The following is a 15,775-nucleotide window of genomic DNA, read 5'->3' as shown; positions in this document are numbered from 1 at the left end:
AGCAGGAGGCATCTCTTACGTCAAACCATACCCAAGATTTGACCAATCCCCACCAGTCACTCCAGACTACAGGGTCCCTCCCATGGATGATAATGTCTGTGTGTCAGAGGTGGAGTGGAGGGGCACCCTTCGAGTCGTTACACTACGTGTCCAATCGTCGCTCAACAGGAAGACCATGGAATAACCCAGCGTCGAAGCAAAAGTGATACGAGTTTTGAGGAGTCCGAAGACTATTTTGACAGATGCTCGCACTGGGAAGCCTTCCACCACTCTTTATAATGATGCCGTATTCCTTCGGTGGGATCCTCGGGCCCGCTGGCTTCCTTACTACTGCCCGCCTTTGCGTGACTGTACGGGTTCTCCGCAGCCTGCGGCGTCATCGTAGAGCTCGTTTAGTGGTGAGCATCGATACCTGATTCCAAAGGTCGCGAAAGGAGCTGACATATATACCTAGCTTGTCGAGACATCAACATCCATCCTAGTCCTCGTTGACTCTTAGTGTACGGTATGACAACACTCACCGAGCAAGGCGATATTCCTCGCACTCACCAGATATGGTACATCGACGAGATCCTTCGCAATATCCTGGACCACATATCCTTCGGGTGCGAGAGCACGCTGGCGAGCTGCGCCCGTACCTCCCGAGCCCTCAGTGAACCTGCGCTTGATGCTCTCTGGCGCAAAATCTCAGGCCTCGTCCCGCTATTTAGGTTATTACCACGTTCATTTTCTGAGGAAGGGAAGGAAGGTGGCACTGGCCCTACCTTTGTACGTCACTTGCGCTTCCTATGAAGCATGAGCTCATCCCTATTATGCACGACAAGAACAGGTCTATCGAGGGTCAATTGAAAGTGAGGAGTGGTCTCGGTTTCTGCAATATGCTCAGCGAATCAGGAAGCTTCATTACCACTACGCAGAAGGGCCAGCACAGCGACTAGGTGGTCGGGCATTCTCGGCGCTGGTCCACCATGCCTCGCTTTGCAGAACGACTATCCTCCCCAACCTTCATGAGCTCTCTTGGTTGCAGTTTTCTAACGTCGCACAATGTCTTCCATTCCTATCCTTGAGCTTGCGCCGTGTCACGCTTTACGTCCAAGCCGCTTCACCTTCACCCTGGACAGGCACGCTCACTCAAGGAAGGCATGACGTCTTAGAGGGGTACGCTGGCCTCTTTGGAATCCTCGACGTCTGCTCGCCTTGCGTGGAAGAGCTTTCCCTCGAAGGCGTGGATTTCCAGGCATCTGCTCGCCTCGCTGCGCCCGTCATCTTCAACCACCTTCGCGTCCTTCACCTCGGCTCGGTCTTCACTTCCATGTCAAACATCCTCATATATTGCAGCAAAATGCCGCGCCTCGCGTCGCTCTCCATCATCCTTCGGCGTTCAGCTGACTCTGACGACCAGGGCGTACGATCGCAGCGCGGAGATGAACGACACGGCATGCCAACCCTGTCTGTGCTAGAAGTTCTCCGCGTGGCAGGCGCTCCGGTGGAGATCGGGGACATCCTCCATGCTGTAGACTCGCCGATGTTGCACACTGTGTCCCTCTCCGTCACCGTCCCTGACCACGACACGGACGGCTGGACACGATGCGCGTCCGTCCTCAGCGTGCGCTTCTCAACGTCGCTCCGGACACTTCACATTGAGTGTGTTCGGTCGGGAATCGGGGTTCCGGACCGCGCGCGGCCGTTCGCGCAGTATATCAAGCCGCTGCTTACCGTCCGGCAGCTGCGCGAATGCGCGATCACTATCGAGGACCCAGCAGGCGTCGCGCTAACCAACGAGGACCTTGACACTATGGCATGTTCATGGTCGTCCCTGGCAATCCTTGAGGTGGCATTTCGTGGAGGACGAACAACAGTACCTCGACCACCGATAACCTCCCTACCCGCCTTCGCATATCGCTGTCCAGGACTCACAACGCTTCGACTCCCGATCAGCCAAGACCTCACCTCTCTCAGGTCGGAGATGGCGAGGACGTCATGTTCTCAGGGAGAGTTACGCGACCTGTGGGTGGCGGGGGTCTCTTTCTCGAGGAAGGAGACAGAGCTCGTCACCAAATTCCTTCTACGTATATTTCCGAATATAGACCTCCTGCCGATGGTTAACGCAGGCGTACTCCATGTAAACTAACCAAATCCATCAGTCTTACTTCCTGGTATAAGAGCAGACTAGGTTCGGGGCGACGGGTCCAACATCTACACCGATGCACATGTGCTCAAATACTCCTCTATTGCTACAGATGAGAAGCCGGTTTCTTCTATAGCCCTAAAGTGCTTCAAACCGCGTGCGTTACGTCCGCTCGTGCCACACGACATGCTGCGGTGACAGCCACCTTCATTCAGAGACCAAGACGGTTCTCGCTGACGCACCTCCTCTAGCTCGACAAGCCATGTGACTGTATTCCCTACATTCTGCAAGAGCCAAAGCTAAGGCAGACGAGCGTCACTAGGAACATGCAGTCTAAGCCCTACAGCATCTCCACATTTGGCCAGCCGATCCTTTTCGGCGTTCTTGAGTCCTCTCGGCAGACCACCCCAGAACCGCACAGCCAGCACATCAACTGTATCCCCACCTTCCAAGGATAGCGGCTCCCGTCACCTCGACATCCAAGAGCCATTGCGCTGGACACTTAAACGAGGACTCCAGAGTCAGATGCACCAAGGCGTGTTCGCCTGCTGGGCCGTTGACGACGAAGGATGTCGGTGAGCGTAGTCCTCGTATTTGCTTTCCTGGCTTGAACAGTGGTAGTCGGGGGTTACGACCACTCAGAGATATCGCCCACGGAAAACGCGCCGCCTGGACGTCGGCTCGCATATGTGGTCCGGACTGGGTGCGCATGCGGTACTCGTATTCGATGGAAATAACCTCGTCATCTCTTGACAACTCTATGAGAGCGCGGCGTGTAGCCCCATCCTCGGAGTCGTGTAGATCTAGATCACGCTCCATGATCGAGTATCCCTGCGTCCGGAGAATCGTAGCGCTACACGGCGATAGCGCGACATTCGCCTCTTCGGCATTGTAGCCATGTGCCGAGCCTAAGAAGGATGGTAGAGGCCTGGCGTTCGGAATGTGTATAGGCTCGCAGCACATGTCCGAGCGATAGCGCTCGATGTCATTAGGATTGATAGGGATTATGTCGAATGAAGAGGTTGTCTCCCGAGCTCCTCCACTCCAGGACGTAGGCGTACGTCGGTGGACTGTGATATGGCCTGGTCGGAGAATTCGTATAGTTCTCGAGGGTCCTGGGATCCGAGCGAAGCAAGGCCGCGCGATGAGATATCCCGGATGGTCATCGGACTCTACCGCGAGGATGGCAAGGAAGCTGTCGTCGCCGTAGCTGCTGAGGAAGCGTGACATCGGTTCAGGATCGATCGCGATGAGCGGCATGTGTAGGCGAGTCCCGCAAGGCGTTTCTGCGTAGTCCGTGAAAGGATAGGCACTGCCATCACTGAGCCCCAGTCTGGCGAGCAGGGTCTCCTGAGAGATAGGGGAATATCTTGAACGTGAACCGCGCTTCTGGTAGGAAGAGGGTGAACGCGCAAAGAAGCTCGTTTCACGATCAAAGGCAGCGGAAAGAAGGGGTGGACCGTATCCTTGACAGTTCTCAGCGAACTTGTCTTCTCCGTCCATGTAGAGAGCCATGGTGGAGTGCATCGTCCGCCCCCATGCGAAAAGGGTTGCATCCGGGATTCGCTTCAGAATCTCTTCCTGGAGCCGGATGAACGCACGCTCGCCCTCTCCATACATGGGTTGCATGTGAAGGCCAAAGACACCAAGCAGTGCGTATGCTTCGTCCTCTACCCGCGTTGTCTTTCTGCAGGCGGCCCAGCCCATACGGACTGCAACGGGAAAGTCTTTTGGCTCCAGCTGACGGGTCAAGACATGACTGTCTATACCCGTGATGTCCTGTAAGAGGTCTGCCAAGGCAAAGCGCGACCCAAGGAAAGTCCACTGCGCAGAGACGAAGATCACAATGCGAGGAGCGATAAGTTCCTGCAATGTCCAGCCTCGCCTGAACCATCTGCTTTGGCGAAACACCTCGTTGGCGCTGCCCTGCGTGACAACAGTGCCGTCCGGAACATCTGCAAGGTGCGCGTAGCACACAGACGCGTAGCGATACCAGGAGTACATGGAGTTGATGGCCTCTGATAACTCCGAACTGCTCGTTTTGTCGATACAGCACGAGTCGATCCAGATGAGACTGTGCCCATGGGCTCGTGCAACGCCGCACGCCTTCCTGATCTTCTCCGATAGCATGGGGTTGTCCAGGATCGTGTCCAGGGGACGGCAGAGAGATGTCACGATCTTCAGCCACTCGACGTACCGCCTCAGGGCTCTCGCTACGCGTGTCCTTCCCGGCTCGCGCACGTAGCAGAGCATGGGGCTCGTCAAATGGCGACTGCTGATCGCGATGCAAAGGAGGTGGAGGAGGAACGTCAGCGCGACCAGGAACCGCCAAGTCACTTCAGCGTACGCCATTCGGATGATGGACGCCCTCCTGCGCTCCAAGGACTTGTGCAATTGGATCACGTCCTGGTACGACTGCTCCCCCGCTTCGCTCCAGGTGTGGGATAGAATGGCGTACTCGACTTCAATAGGATTGACATCGACGAATCGACCCGTCGACGTCTCGAGCACGCGCATGGCGTCAAGTCACTGCAAATCAAGATTAATGGCTGAGCAATCGTGAGACAAACGGCCCTTACCGTACAGAAAATTGTAAAATGGGAGCTTTATCTGCAACAGATGGCGTACGCAGTGAAGTCTGGACAGGTGCTTGAAAAGCGCACGAAATAAAGACATGGGACTACCTTCATATATAGTCGACATTCGGGTAGTGATCATATCGATGCATAGCCCAGCCTACTCAAAATAGGGCAGCGTTACAGCTGATGTAAAAACCAGCGTCGCGTTTCCCCCAGGCCTCCCTGTGCTCGGATCAGCGGCAGCCCCCTGCCGAGCCCCTCAAGCCAGCGCTCCGGCCACCTCCCAGTCAGGGGACAGGCTCGCCGTGACTGCGCGAAGTGTGCCCCGCCTCATTCTACGTGGTTTCAGAGCTACAGGACACACAATATTCTGCATGGAATGCTTCCCATGCAGATTCCCGCTGTGTGCGGGTGCTTCCAGCAGTGGACCAGAGTCGGGCAATGTCCTCGGTGTGGTATAGCTGGGGCTCGGCCGGGGTTTTCCGGTGATCCGAGCACATCCCCGGGCGCGGGGACTGCGACGCTGGTTTTTACATCAGCTGTAGATTGTCAACATGTCCTTTCCGGTATCCGGAGCGCCGAGTTCATGCCGAAGCTTATTTCGAGGTCATGTATGGTTGGCGTTGCGATACCTGGTTATATATCTACTTGTGCATTGCATGAAGACGCATACAGTGATACACGAGGAACGAAAACGATCTGAAAGGGCGTGCTAGTGGTAGCGACGTCCTAGAGTTGCAAGGGCAGGTAGCAATTTCTAGGGGTCCGACCTGGAATACTATAGTCGCGCTATCTGGGCACCCCAGCTACATCGCCCTGCCTTGTGCATAGCTTGCGACAGAAGCGATGTAGTAGCAAGCCGAGTATGTTCCAAGTAGAACGACTCACTCTTGTCGGAACTTCATGAATACGTCAAAGGCGGTGCTGGATGAACGATCTCTGAGGTCATTCAGCTATGGAATGAACTGAGCTGCCCGAGGGAGTGACCTCAAGGAAGGGAGGGGGAAAGAGAAGGCGACGACGACGATGAGAGGGATGGAGGAAAAAAAGGCGGTATGCGTCCCACATGCTCCCTGTCCATTACTTCTTATCCGCCCACACTGGCGGAGCGTCGTCCGGATCGTAGAGCGTCGTAGCGGTAAGCGCGCGGGGTAGCGCAGGTTGCTCATCCAACACCTCGACGTCCAAGAAGAACGAGATGAACATGTACGACAGCGTGAAGCGCAGGACGACACACCGCCCCGACGGCGCCTCGAAAGCGTATTCCTGGCTATCGCGGATCTTGCGGAGGTCGAGCGTGACAGACGGACGCGGCGCGAGATGATAGGACGAGACCCAGACGTCAACGAAGGGATCTTGCGGGTCCTGCGGCCTGCTGCGCCGGTGCCGGATGCTGAGACGCGTAGCACCTTTGGCAAGAGCGAGCGTGTGGCAGCTATCATTATCCATAGAGCACGATACGGCGTAGCCGAGCTGCCGCAGGATCGTTGTGCTCCACTCCGTGAGCTGCACGGTCCCCGACCAGGCGTACCATGCCCGGCTCGACGGCGGCGGGTTCTCGACTGGGACGTAAGCCATGCTCGTGTTGACGGGGAGGTGTCGCGAGCGCGTTAAGAGATCTCGGAGGAGCGTAGAATCGACGATGACGATACGATGTTCGCTTCCTCTATTGTAGTTGATGGTCGTCGTGCGGTGCAGGAGCTTCGGGCTGGTGGCCATGCTGATACATGCGCCGTTGAGGAGCGTGGACCCGCTCGCTGAGGACTCAGCAGAGCAGATGACGGCCAGCAGGCTGCCTTCTCGCCCCTCGAGCTCGCAGGCAAGGATGGCAAAGTACCAGCCTTCGAGCGGCTGGTCGAGTAGGCCTGGTGGGAAGCAAGAGTTGGCGGGAACTAAGGGGAAGGAGGTATGAATGCCGTAAGGAGTCAAAGTGTAGCTCGGGAGGGGAGAGTCAAATCCTGCCCGTTCGACAAAGACGTCATGGGACACAGGACTAACACCGCTGGAGTTGCGGAATGACCGTGGCGATGGCGCGAAGAATGCGGGGTAGTTGTTCCTCACCGGTTGCACTGCGTACGAGTTTTCATCCTTGAACTTCGGGGAGAGAGGTAAGTGGAGCCAGTGGGCATCTTGGTCGGACACAGCCCAAGCGAAGAGCGTCTGGTCGGGAATGCGCTTCATGATCTCCTCCTGCAGACGCACGAACGCACGAGCGCCTTCTCCGTAGAGCGGAGACATGGATATGTCAAAGATACCGAGAAGTGAGTAGGCCTCGTCCTCCTTCCTTGTAGTCTCGCGTCTCGCTGCCCACGACATCCGCTTTGCGACAGGGACATCTGACAATGGCATTTGTTGCCGCAACACGGGCCCGTAGATACCTGTGACCTCTTCGATGACCTCGGCCAGGCTAGACTTCGTCCCGAGGAATTGCCACTCCGTTGAGAGGAAAACGACGACCCTCGGCGCAATCAGCTCCTGGAGGGTCCAGCCTCTGCGGAACCACCTGCTCTTCCGGAACGCTACCGTGGAAGTCCAGGAACGAGGATCGAGCGAACCGCGCGAAGCAGAACTAGAGACGTCGGCGAGGAAGGCGTAGCAGACAGTAGCGTCGCGATACCATGCATACATCGAATTGATGGACTCTGAAAGCTCCGAACTGCTCGTCTTGTCGATACAGCATGAGTCGATCCATATGAGACGATGGCCGTATGCTCGCGCGACGGCGCACGCTCTGCGGATCTTTATGGAGAGCCTTGGAGAGAACCGGAATGTGTTCCAGCTGCGGATATCCTCGGCGGCCCGTCGCAGCCGGCTTGCCGCATCCACATGTTTGTGAGACGTTCCTATGTCTGCCAACGTACCAGGTAAAACCATGATGGATTCCCTGGTCGGCCGGGATTTAGCTCGTGGTAAGAGACGCTTCAGAGGGCGAGGTGTCTGGAGAAGAATGGAGAGTGCGAAGAGGAATCGCCACCACAGCTCTAAGAAAGCCCAAGCAACGACGGATTCGATGGCAATGTAGAAAGAGCCTTGGATCTGGCGGACGTCGTGATAGGATTGCTCCCCGTTCTGGTCCCATGTGTGTGAGAGGACTGCATATTCGGCGCTGCTCGGGTCGTGCACCTCCACGAATCGTCCGGTAAGGGTATTGAGCAGACGCATGATTCTGGGAAAGAGACCAAGTCATGTTCAATGCAAATCAACATGCAGATGAAGTAATGCTCTGGACTCACCCAGAGAACGGTGGGGAGGCAAGGGTTCACGTTCAACAGCTAGTGGTCTGCACGCCTCCTAGTGGTGAGGCAGAGTGAATGGCATAACGACGAAGGCATGAAGCTCGAATCCAGGTTTCCAACCTGATCGCATCCGGGAGTCTAAAAAGGATTCCATTGGAAGAGTCGTGCACTGGTGAGTGATCTTCGTGAACATAGCCTTCGGCTCTAAGCAGGCACACCCGACTCTGCGAGTCTGCCAGAGGAGCTCTGAGGAGCTGTAGCCAGCCAGGTTCGCAGTACAGTGGTCGAGTGCTCGTGAAAGCGAGGTGAAGGCGGTAGGACAGGAATTAACCGAACCTGAACCTGACGGGATATCAATGAGTATGGTGGTACTCTAAGCGCCGACATGACGGACTGGACGCGGCCATATTCTTTCCTTTACCTGTCAACACGTAACACCCCATACTTTCAACATCCTCTGTAGCTTCCTGGAATATGCTTTACGAGGCCGTATATACTGTAGCGATGCTCTAGAAGCAGAGCCATAATCCGAAGTCCTGCGCTTGCCACGTGCCCGCCGTGCTCATGTCCACCCCTGCAGCTACTCACGCCTCTGCGTAGCATGAGTCTATTGCAAGCCCTGACCTTCTGATCGATCCGACGTACACCTCCATCTCCTCGGGCGATAACACCTTGACAGCGGCGCGTGCTTCTCGTGCACTGGCCGCGGCCCTCGACGACCTGAAGATCTGGAGATAGGCAAGTCGCGCCTCGAGGATGACAGTCATAGGTCGAAGCGGGTGCGTCTTCACCTAGTAGCGGCCATTCAGGTATGTCCATGCATGCCCCGTTGTTATGCTATCAAGGCAAACCCGTCGTTTACAGCCCAGGCACGTCTACGCCGTCTGCCTTCTCGCGCGGACCCATTCTGATATCCGCACAAAGCACCAGCAAACTTGTACCTCATCCTGTGCAATTCGTGCATGTCTCGTGTACAATAAATGGACCGCACTATCTGCCATGACGGATGTCTGCAAGGGCTTCCGTATCTACGGCATGTGGTAAGTCTTCGTCTCAGCGTGTTCCAACGTTCCCCGTCTCTTGCGTCCCCATTGTGTCTGGGAACCAGTCAACCGACAATTGTCATCTCCCGCATCAATATTGACAAGGTGTTGAAGTTCGCGAGGGGGCCGTAAGAACGATAACACAGTATATTGCGTTTGGCTGAGCTCTGCAAACGCATGAGGAACAAGTGGCGTACAGCGAGAGGCAGATATACTACGAGCTGACTAAGCATATCCTTCGAGTCCACGGGGACAGCGTGACATAGGGCACCTCTTGCGGAATGCGAGGGGCTTCGTTTGCTCGCGCGCGGTTGGGACGGGGTATGTACACCACCCTCACCTCCAGATGGGATCGGTAACGCGCAATGTCGTCAAGCGTCAGCACGAAGAGGTCCGCACGTTGGTTGGCCGCTCTTTTCCAGCACTGCCCAACGCCCATGAGGACATCTGCTCCGGACTTGTGCGGGTTCAGGTAGCAGAGGCGGACGAGAAGGTGTTCGCCCTGGTGGAAATCGAGTTTAAATCCTAGGATGGCCAGGAATCAGCATTGAAGAGTCAAGCCCTTGGGATCGACAGCGCGGAGAGGTCGGGAGGGGAAGCATTTCGCGATGGATAGCATGGGAAAGCGTGTGCGTAGGCCGTAGGGAGACTGAGTGTAGTCTGGTGGAGGGTAGTCAAGCTCTGTCAGTCCGAGGTAGCGTTGACATAAGTCATGAGGCACGGGCGACACATATCCTGCCCAGAAGAACTCATGGAAGGTCTGAGCAAAGATGGTAGGATGGAGACTCGTGAGGTCCAGCCCTGAGTGAGCATCATCCGTCGCGCCATCAGACGCCTCAAAGAAGCGGAATGTGTACGGATGGACAGCGTCCCACACGAAGATGCTCTGGTCCGGAATTCGTTGCAAGATCTCCTCCTGCAGCCGCCGCAACGCACGCTCTCCCTCTCCGTAAAGGGTAGGCATATTGATGTCGAAGATGCCGAGTAGGCAGTACGCCTCGTCCTCCACTCGCGTCGTCTGTCGGGTGGCTACCCAGCACATCCTCCGCGCCACGGGGACCTCGTCGAGTGACTTCGTGTGAGTCAGGATGTCGTTCTCGATACCAGTGACGAGCTCGATGTCTGCGACAAGGGTGGTCTTCGTCCCGATGATCTGCCACTCTTTCGAGAGAAAGACGATATACCGCGGAGCGATGAGTTCCTGTAGCGTCCAACCCCGTGTGAACCACCGGCTGACGCGGAGCCTGAGCTTCACCGTATCCTGCTCCGGATCCATCTCGACGTCCGACAAGTACGCATAGCAAACGCTTGCGTCCCGGTACCAGACGTACATCCACTTAATCGACTCGGATAGCTCTGAGCTGCTCGTCTTGTCTATGCAGCATGAATCGACCCAGAGGTACCGATACCCATGGGAGCGCGCTACCTCGCAAGCTCTACGAACCTTCTGGGACAGTGCAGAGTCGCTCCAGATGCAAGCGATGTCCTCGATCCTCACCTGAGAGCCGGACGATTCCGCGTTCAAGCCCTGAGTAGTGTGTGCGGTGTCGGGGGATAGGGGAGTAGTGGAGGGCCCTGGAGCTCGACGGCGACCATCCGGTCCGTACTTCTTCTGAATCTCCCTCACCTCCTGGCACGTCTGCTCTGCGCCCTCCCAAGTATGAGAGAGGATGGCATATCGGGCCTTCCGCCAATCGGTGATATCAACGAATCGCCCAGTATCTGTGTCCAGCATTCGCATTTTTTGATCGACTGTAGCACCAGAGTCGCCGGTCAGTATGGCTGTCATGTCATCGACATCGATGTCATACCGGAAGATGTCCCAGTTGCTGACCTCTAGTATGATAGCGGTTGGTGTCAACTTGGCCTGGGACAATGTAAGTAGATCCCAAGGCGCAATCAACAGGCCGCTTGATATGCTCGTCCAATCAGTAGCATCACTGGCGGGGCGATGCCACGACCTGATACATCATGTGACTCAGCCGCCTGCATATAATTGCATACCTATGTATGGGCGGCCGTGAGTGCTTATTTGTAGAAGGCACATGGAACCAATCCATGTCGAATGACTCTGGGAAGAAGCCACCACAGAGCGCGACTTGAAGGCCAGTATCTACATGCCCTGGAATCCTGGCGCTCTCACAATCAGCGTCGCGAGATCCCCTGGACCTCCGGAGTGAACCCGTCCATCGCGTCCAGCGTGTCTGTCAGGTGCTTGAAGCTAAGCGGCACATTCTTGCTTGCCGCGAGCGAGCTCGCGGTCCGCACCGCGTTCTTGATCTGCCGCCCATTGGCCTCGTGTTCCGCGAGCCTGTCGACGAGGTGCTCCCCGAATGCGGGTACGTCCACACCGACCTTCTTGAGAAACACCGTCCAGACCTGCTTGCGTGCATCCTTCGTGAGCTCGTTGAAGTGGAGTGCGACATGAATACGGGAGAGGAAGGCCTCGTCGAAAGTCTTGACACGGTTGGTGGTCATGAAGAGGATGCCGCGGTACTACTCGACATGGCGTAAGCTCCAGAGTGACATTAGAGAGCAGGCGCTCACAAAACCGGGACCATCGCATTGCGCTCCATATCATGGAGAGAACGCTGTTCGAGGAAGACGTCCGCCTGACGCCGATGCGAGCCGTTCACAATGTCAGCTTTCAGCACACGCATACAGTGATCACGACTCGCCTCGTCGATAAAGACAATCGCGTTCCAGCTAGTCGCTATATCCAACACGCAATCGAGTTCCGCATCTAGGAAGGCGCCCGTTGTACCCAGGTCCCCTGCCCCGACAACGTACAACGGCCGTCGGACATGCTCACTAGTCGCTTCGGCGGACAGGGTCTTTCCAACACCAGGTGGGCCGAAGAGCTTAATGAAAAGACCGTGACCCTTCCCATGCACAAAGTCGTCGAAGCCAGTGTCGCTGTCGGTGATGGGAGGTCCGCATAGCGTGCGGTCATACACAGCCATTGATGATAGAACCTTCATCACCTGTTGTCGAGGACGGGATGCCGCCAGAGATCAGAAGTCCAGCATTCCATATCAGCATCAACCTGCCACAAAACTGGGATGGTGATGACACGTCACCTAGACGATTCTTCCACGATCATTCATGCCTATGACGAGAACACAAACAGCGAGATGAGCACGACGGTCTTCGGGCTGTCGGTGTTGACATCGCTCGTTCGGATGACATATCACCTATTGTACATCAATACGGGATGCGTCGTACAAACCCAATCAGACAGCGTCTGCCTCACACCCGTGGACGGAATCTAGACAAAAGCTACTCCCACAGCTCCCATTCCAACCAGAAGGGACACCGATGGAACCTTGAGTCCTGGGAAAGCGGCACTGTTGGGACGCGCCGCGCTGATGGTGGGTCCCTGGGACGAGGCGTTGGATGGCGGAGTCCCAGTTGTGCTTGCTTGTGAGGCTATTGTCGAGATGTCGGTGCTTGTTGGTGTCCCAGACGTTCCTCCTGTGGCTGTACCTGAGGCCGCTGCTGACCCAGAGGCGGCATTGGCGGAAGTTCCCCCAGGGCTATGGTTGCGTCTCTCTCAGTGATCCGGTACCAGCACACAGTCGGGCAGGACATACGGGCAAAAGGTGAGTGTGTAGTCGGCATTAAGCCCACTACTGCACGTCCACAGCGCAGTATTGCTCGACTCATCGAACGCGTATGCGTACGCATCTGGACAATTACCCTCTATGAAATAAGCATATCAACATATACTTGAGTAAGTGTGAATCTGCGTGAGCCTTACTAAAGTAGCTGTAAAACTGTACGCCAGACGGTGGGCAAGTCGCCGCGCTGTTGAAGCTACCGGTGCAGCAGTTCGCCGAGTCATCTATGTGGCGTGTGTCGACGACCCAAGCTCCTAGACTGCAGATATCGATGAAGATTACTCACTTGGATTGCCATCGAGGTTTGCGTCACAAGCACTCTTGCACCCGACTGCAGAGCCATTCGAGTCAAAGGGGCCCTTCAACTGGCTAGGACCTGAAGTCCACGCAGATGAGGACAGTGCTGCGAGAGCAAGTACGTTTGGAATGTACGCACAGTTAGCTACGAGATCTACAGGGCATCCAGCAGTAGGGCAATTGACTCCGTTTGCAAAAGTGATCTCCGCAGGTAAGTTGAAACCGTCAACCAAAGATACTGGTGCGTTGATGAGTAGTTGATGCGGGTTGCGGAAAAACCTATCACACACCGTCGTAGAAGTCCTGGTTGTTGTCGCCTTGGAGGGTCCATTCAGCAACAGTGACAGGAGGGACACCCTGGACGGTAACTTGAGATCGATTCATGTTTATATTTTCGATGGTATGGCTTACTGTTCCAGTATGTGGGTCGCACTCAAGACCACCATTGCACCAACCGTCCAGACACGTTGGCCCGCTGGTTATCGCGAAATCACAGTCACGACGGCCCTGTGTGAAGCGTGAGATGTGAGGGACTCTAGGAGGTAGTGTAGGCTGCTGCTTACCCAGATTCTGCCAGCTTTCCAATTGTCGGGCACGGCAAAAGAGACAGAGTTGGACGGTGGTGCCTCCCACCTACAAAAAAAGACGCACTTCGGTATCAGTGTTTGTTTAGGAACGAGCATACTCACCCTGTCGGGAAGTCTGGCACTGCTGTCCCAGCACTGAGATCGGTGAAAATCTAGCGTCCGGTGAGCCGACGATTCAAAGTTCAAGGCTTTGTGACCTACAGCAGGCCTGAGTTGATTATCAGCTCTCGAGCAACGCGTATCATCACCGAACAGGACTGACCATATCGTAAAAGGGCATGAGTTGACAACCATAAATGTTCTTGATGACGATATCGCTGTGAGGGACAGCAGGGTGAGAGGTCTGAGAAGCCTGCGGTACGAAGTCATAGGGGCCGTGATCCGTATGATACAGATTCGTGAGTGATCGTTAGTACAGATACAAGTGTCCTGAACAGCAAGTGTCAATTCTCTAGTCAAGTCTATAGCACGAAGAAGGGTGACAAACAGCAGAAGAGAACTGCTCGATGTCAATGAGGTCCGATGCGGCCGTGCACCTGCGAGTCAAGATGGTGGTGGTCGAAGACAATGCCGTGCGCTGACTGATCCTCACACAGACAATGAAGGTGACGTGGAGTAAGACATTGATCTTCACCTCGGAGGGCTGCGCAGCACCACAACGCGTGTCGGGCTCCCAAGAAAAGAAGAACAGCTTCAAGGGGAGTGGAGAGAGTAATTTTGGACGGCCTCGAGGCGTCCGGCGTTTGCACAGCCTCCCGGAATTCTCCGATTCTCTCCAGCCGCCTGGACGTATGTGGTCTCTCCTTGCTTCGATATCGACACCCATGGCAAGGGCGATCCACTAACGGTACGCATCCAGAATGGATGCCTCGCTCGCATGTGTGAGTATGCATGGTTTATTAGTGATACCTCCATGCTCCGCCCACTACCATGTCTTCGAAGCGGTTCAATGGTCGACGTGCTTCCACGCTCCGAGGCTCTACTTGTACTGTATGTCTGTTAGAGTTCAAGCGTGAGGGTGATCGAGAGAAGCAGGGAAGCTGATTATCGAGGGAAAAGAAGCCGTAGCTTATATACATGATGTAGACTAGCAAAGCGCAGAGTAGAGGATCCGCATAATAGAGAAGGCGCTTGACGACCTGTCAAGCGCGTAAGGTTGGCCCAACGAAGATTCGACTCCATCACGTGATTATCATGTGATCTCTTTTTGTCACATCGGACTTCCGTGAATGCATACAAGTACTTATCCATAGAAATATGATTTGTAACTAAGTCCACGAGGCTACCTCCTCGAGAGGCGGCGAGCCCTCTGCGATACCACCAAACTTCACATCATTACTGAATAGCACATAATCGAGCTACCTCTTCATCGCGCATGAGCCCCAGGCGCAAGCGGGGTCTCTCACAGTCCCTGGCGGACTTCCGGGAGACGGTCAAACGCAAGATCACCGGCCTGGTGCCGGCATTCGCAGGACATGGGAATAGAAGTGGTCGCACTGACAAGGAGAACGTGCGCATTCAATTCTACTATTGAAAGGAATTTTCATAACTCACAGGGAGGGAATTACAGCAGGCCCCTGTTGCGGCTCCCAGCACATCGTCTGCAAGAAGTGAGTCGCCATACCGCCTTGCAGCATTAGTCCAACAACACGTCAATACAACCTTCACCGACATTGCAACTCCCACATGGTCTGGTTCCCTATCACCTCGCGCTTCTGCACCTGGTTCTCCCACATCCCTCTTCCGGACACCATCGCTATCTTCCGTTTCTGGCTATTCAGATATTCTCGCCCAACCCGGGATGCCTCCTGTCGTAACAGAGGGCGAAGTCAGCGATTTTGAGGAGCCAGATTCTGTTACCGTTGGTACGCCCCACCCCCTATCTTTTCGTCATTGGACTACTCCTTCTCGTCGCCCTCGTGTACACTCCAATCCCCTTCCCGTCCCCGGCGACCTCTGCTTACCCTCCCGTTTCCCCGTCGTCCGCCTGTACACTACCACCCCCATTCCGCCCCCTGACGACTAAGTTCCTGGTCCCGGCCCTCTCCCTCAATATTTCCCCTTTCGTCTATATGACCGGACCCTGAGTCCGACCCTGACCTTTTCCCTTTTCGGTTACATTACGTTACCCTGACCCAGACCCCGACCCTTGTCGCGCCCCCTTCCCTTTTTGGTTATATTGCCCGACCCTGACCTAGACTCAGGACCCTGTCCCGCCTTTATCCCCTTTCGGTTATATCATAGGACCCTGACCTAGGTCTTGTACTATACGGGGCCCAGCCTCG

The 15,775-nt window shown here is 55.4% G+C and overlaps 6 protein-coding genes across 6 annotated transcripts; 1 reads left to right on the top strand and 5 right to left on the bottom strand.

Annotated features, from left to right (window-relative positions):
• Nucleotides 1-1,342: 1,342 nt before the first annotated feature.
• DICSQDRAFT_174640 (uncharacterized protein) lies at nucleotides 1,343-2,131 on the top strand (the record flags this gene model as incomplete). The annotated part of the gene is made up of 1 exon (XM_007370490.1): nucleotides 1,343-2,131. One exon carries the CDS (start codon nucleotides 1,343-1,345, stop codon nucleotides 2,129-2,131), a length of 789 nt encoding a protein of 262 aa, XP_007370552.1.
• Nucleotides 2,132-4,776, bottom strand: DICSQDRAFT_183650 (uncharacterized protein). Its single transcript, XM_007370489.1, has 2 exons — nucleotides 4,708-4,776; nucleotides 2,132-4,657 (listed from the first exon to the last, which is right to left on the bottom strand). Exon 2 carries the CDS (start codon nucleotides 4,643-4,645, stop codon nucleotides 2,558-2,560), a length of 2,088 nt encoding a protein of 695 aa, XP_007370551.1. The 5' UTR covers nucleotides 4,646-4,657; nucleotides 4,708-4,776; the 3' UTR covers nucleotides 2,132-2,557.
• Nucleotides 4,777-5,470: 694 nt separating this feature from the next.
• On the bottom strand, nucleotides 5,471-8,098 carry DICSQDRAFT_183649 (HET-domain-containing protein). Its single transcript, XM_007370488.1, has 2 exons — nucleotides 7,941-8,098; nucleotides 5,471-7,873 (listed from the first exon to the last, which is right to left on the bottom strand). Exon 2 carries the CDS (start codon nucleotides 7,867-7,869, stop codon nucleotides 5,788-5,790), a length of 2,082 nt encoding a protein of 693 aa, XP_007370550.1. The 5' UTR covers nucleotides 7,870-7,873; nucleotides 7,941-8,098; the 3' UTR covers nucleotides 5,471-5,787.
• A 1,086-nt stretch (nucleotides 8,099-9,184) lies between these two features.
• Nucleotides 9,185-10,727, bottom strand: DICSQDRAFT_112696 (HET-domain-containing protein; the record flags this gene model as incomplete). Its single annotated transcript, XM_007370487.1, has 2 exons — nucleotides 9,185-10,452; nucleotides 10,594-10,727. The coding sequence occupies 2 exons, from the start codon at nucleotides 10,725-10,727 to the stop codon at nucleotides 9,528-9,530; spliced, it is 1,059 nt and encodes a 352-aa protein (XP_007370549.1). The 3' UTR covers nucleotides 9,185-9,527.
• A 404-nt stretch (nucleotides 10,728-11,131) lies between these two features.
• DICSQDRAFT_174636 (P-loop containing nucleoside triphosphate hydrolase protein) lies at nucleotides 11,132-11,949 on the bottom strand (the record flags this gene model as incomplete). Its single annotated transcript, XM_007370486.1, has 2 exons — nucleotides 11,132-11,482; nucleotides 11,539-11,949. 2 exons carry the CDS (start codon nucleotides 11,947-11,949, stop codon nucleotides 11,132-11,134), a joined length of 762 nt encoding a protein of 253 aa, XP_007370548.1.
• A 590-nt stretch (nucleotides 11,950-12,539) lies between these two features.
• DICSQDRAFT_174635 (thaumatin-like protein) lies at nucleotides 12,540-13,784 on the bottom strand (the record flags this gene model as incomplete). Its single annotated transcript, XM_007370485.1, has 10 exons — nucleotides 12,540-12,688; nucleotides 12,747-12,830; nucleotides 12,893-12,982; nucleotides 13,043-13,141; nucleotides 13,194-13,260; nucleotides 13,315-13,410; nucleotides 13,467-13,536; nucleotides 13,593-13,642; nucleotides 13,692-13,698; nucleotides 13,753-13,784. The coding sequence occupies 10 exons, from the start codon at nucleotides 13,782-13,784 to the stop codon at nucleotides 12,540-12,542; spliced, it is 744 nt and encodes a 247-aa protein (XP_007370547.1).
• Between the last annotated feature and the right edge of the window lie 1,991 nt (nucleotides 13,785-15,775).

Source organism: Dichomitus squalens (assembly GCF_000275845.1).
Source record: "Dichomitus squalens LYAD-421 SS1 unplaced genomic scaffold DICSQscaffold_69, whole genome shotgun sequence".
NCBI lineage: Eukaryota > Fungi > Basidiomycota > Agaricomycetes > Polyporales > Polyporaceae > Dichomitus > Dichomitus squalens.
The sequence above is the reverse complement of the archived record's forward strand: the minus strand, read 5'-3'. Positions and strand labels throughout refer to the sequence as shown.